Source organism: Hordeum vulgare, chromosome 5H (genome assembly GCF_904849725.1).
Source record: "Hordeum vulgare subsp. vulgare chromosome 5H, MorexV3_pseudomolecules_assembly, whole genome shotgun sequence".
In the NCBI taxonomy this organism is placed as follows: Eukaryota; Viridiplantae; Streptophyta; class Magnoliopsida; order Poales; family Poaceae; genus Hordeum; species Hordeum vulgare.
In genome coordinates, this window is record NC_058522.1 from 562,918,922 (window position 1) to 562,921,984 (window position 3,063).

At 50.6% G+C, this 3,063-nt stretch overlaps 1 protein-coding gene across 2 annotated transcripts; it reads left to right on the plus strand.

Annotated features, from left to right (window-relative positions):
* Positions 1-1,462: 1,462 nt before the first annotated feature.
* LOC123453036 (actin-depolymerizing factor 3-like) lies at positions 1,463-2,638 on the plus strand. Of its 2 annotated transcripts, XM_045129798.1 has the most exons (4): positions 1,463-1,757; positions 1,795-1,800; positions 1,876-2,166; positions 2,279-2,638. In XM_045129798.1, coding segments are annotated over exons 2-4 (444 nt in total). In that variant the 5' UTR covers positions 1,463-1,757; positions 1,795-1,798; the 3' UTR covers positions 2,430-2,638. The 2 variants fall into 2 exon arrangements, with proteins under 2 accessions (XP_044985733.1, XP_044985732.1); XM_045129797.1 differs by lacking the exon at positions 1,795-1,800 and having other exon boundaries at positions 1,463-1,760; positions 1,877-2,166.
* Positions 2,639-3,063: the final 425 nt, after the last annotated feature.

Here is a 3,063-nt window from a genome sequence, read left to right on the forward strand (position 1 = left end):
TCTTACGTGTGTTGCCACTTCCATCCCACTTTGAGGGTGGCCAAGGACTTGTGAATAGTAGCCAACGTACTCGTTCACTTCCAATTGAATGGTCCCCCATCGATGATGGAGAGACGCTACAATGTGGTTGGTGACGATAGGAGTATACTGCTCCACATGTTGCTTTTGTTTATGATATTCTTTCCAAATCTTCTCTCAATACTTGTTCCCCTTTTGCTCCCTGCCGCATATTGGAATCATTGTTGTGACCAACCAAGATTTGACCAACAAAATATTCTCAAAAGTTGATAATGCCAGGCCTATAGCCTTTGTCATCTTTGCCTTCTTCTCTTCTTGCTCAGATTGGGATTTGATGTTGTAATTGTAGGACCGGTTTCATCCCCCAATTTGCACTCCATTCGGACCGGATCATGATTCTCATTGATCATGCCCGACATGATCAACTCCTAAATTATCAAACATCCATCAACTCCGAAATGAACTACGGGTATATGCAAAACATTGAACATGGCATATGCAAAGTTAATCGGACAAGAGCAACATGAACACACCGAGTCTTGTTATGTCATTCCGTCTAACACGTCGTCGGCAACCCGGGCGGCGCCGGTGCCTTGCTTGTCCGCGCACGAACCATCTGCAGTGATTGAGAGACATCCACCACCGACATCTGTGTGGGTCAAAAACTCTTCGGAATGCACCAACCAGCCGTTGGATCCTCCTCTGTCCCAACTAGGTCCGACGGTGCGATCCTTGTCGACGGCTGGATGGATGGGGTACGGGGTCCCGGGCGTCACAGGGCGGGGGCATCGACTCCTCCATGTCTGCATCTTCTCCCTGTGATGCCAACACTTCCCTGTCTCGTTGCCTCCATCGACGGTCCCTTCGAACGACGTTCTCCGGCTTGCAGGACAACGCCGATGACGGGACGCCGGTGAAGGAGACGGACGCGGCGTTGGTCGGGGATGGGCTGGACGGCATTTCAATCGCGATCGGCGACGAGGATGGAGAGCAAGGTGGCGGAGGACGAAGGCTCGGATGTGGGAAATATAGAAAAGGGAGGCGGATATAGGGAGAAGGGTTTGATGAATTTGATGTAACTTGTGGTGAGGTAGGCATGTCGAGTCCCATAACAGACGTGTTTGGGTTTTGGATATATCCATCTCATATTTGGTTTAAATACGAGGGGTTGAAGACCCATTTGAGACCCCCGGGTTGTTTCTGTTTACTGGACCGGTCAGCTTGAACGGCACGGCGGGAATTCGCAGATCAATCCTATTTCTACTCATGTGAGTATACACGCAAAGGAAGCTTCCACGGTGATTGACAGGCGTACCAACCGAAATGTGCACGTCACCGCGGAAGCACAATCGAACTGCTGAGCTGATCTTCGCGAATGAAGCTACAATTTCAAATGGAAAAGGCACGCCCTGACCCTCGATCTACAGACCGACCACGCAAGCGGAACTGGCCACCATCCCCCCTCCAGACGACTTTCCAAGCTTCGATTCTCCGGCGTGAGTCACTCCAATTCTTCTTCTTCTTCTTCCCGCTGCCACATCGCCACGTCCAGAACAGTCGGGCCGACGGAGAGCGACACCCCAGAGCCCACACGTGTACACCTGATCATCTTATTTAAGCACCAGGCGACACCACGCTGAAATAACAACGGAACTCCACTGCGAAATACTCGTACCAGTTCTTTGTTGCAGCATCATCACAAAGATTTAGACTTCCCCGAGCCAACCTCCAGGCACAGCATGGTACGCAAATGTTACTCCATATTTGTGATCTCCTTAGCATTCTTATTCTTGATCCGTTCGTGCTTTGGGTATTTTCGTCGTGGATTTGTGGATAACTCGGGGTGATTTGCGTGCAGGCGAACGCGGTGTCGGGCGTGGCGGTGAGCGAGGAGTGCGTGAGGGCGTTCCAGGAGCTGCGGGCGGGGCGCGCGCACCGGTTCGTGGTGTACAAGATGGACGACGCCGTGCATCGGGTGGTGGTGGACAAGGTGGGCGGCCGCGACGCCGGCTTCGACGACCTCGCGGCGGCGCTCCCCGCCGACGACTGCCGCTACGCCGTCTACGACCTCGACTTCACCGTCGGCGACGCCACCGCCAAAGGCGCCGACGGGGAGGCGCCCCGCAGCAAGATCTTCTTCATCTCCTGGTACGTTTCTCTTAAATAGGCACTCGTGCTCCTCTACAGACTATGTGACCAAATGTGTGGGATGCACGATGACATGTTGTTGGTGTAATTGGTTGGTTATATCTGATGAAAGGTCGCCGACGAGTGCGGAGGTGAAGAGCAAGATGGTCTACGCCAGCTCCAACGAGGGGTTCAAGAAGGAGCTGGACGGCACGCAGATCGACGTGCAGGCCACCGACCCCGGCGAGCTCACGCTCGACATCCTCAAGGACCACGCCACCTAATCAACCAATCAATCATCTAGTGTGCCGTTTGTGTGTATGATTGACGGTTCACGCGTGCACGTTACGTGGGTGCGTGTGCTAGCTTTGTGCCGTGCATGTATCTTTGCCCTCTTCGATTGTGTTGTGTGCTCCCAACTGGAGAGAATGATATGATGATGGGTTCCCCTTGTACTACGTGGTGTGCAAATAATTGACTCTTTTCTCTCAAGTGGAGCACGTAATGGCAACGATTAGACGAGGACATGTTCAAGTTACAATGGTGATCTTTGCTAGCTTAGCTTCTCCTCCTCGAAAAGGAAAATGTGATTGGCCTCGCCCTCGTCTTATGCCATATAACATAACAAAATAACGCATGAGTGCTAGGACTCTTCCAATGAGGTGGGGTGTTAAGTACATTAAAAGGTATTCTAAAAAAATGTATGAAAAGTATTAACAACTAATATTCATAATGCATGAGTACTTAGCTGAGGTGTTAAGTGCATTCAAAATCTTACTCCCTCCTTTCTTTATTTATATGGCTTAAATCTAAAATTTCATCAATAATGCATATGATGAGTGAAGTTGCATATGGTGAGTGAAGGAATGTATCTCGTACTTTAGAAACTATCGAAAATAAACTGATGTCTTAGGCCTT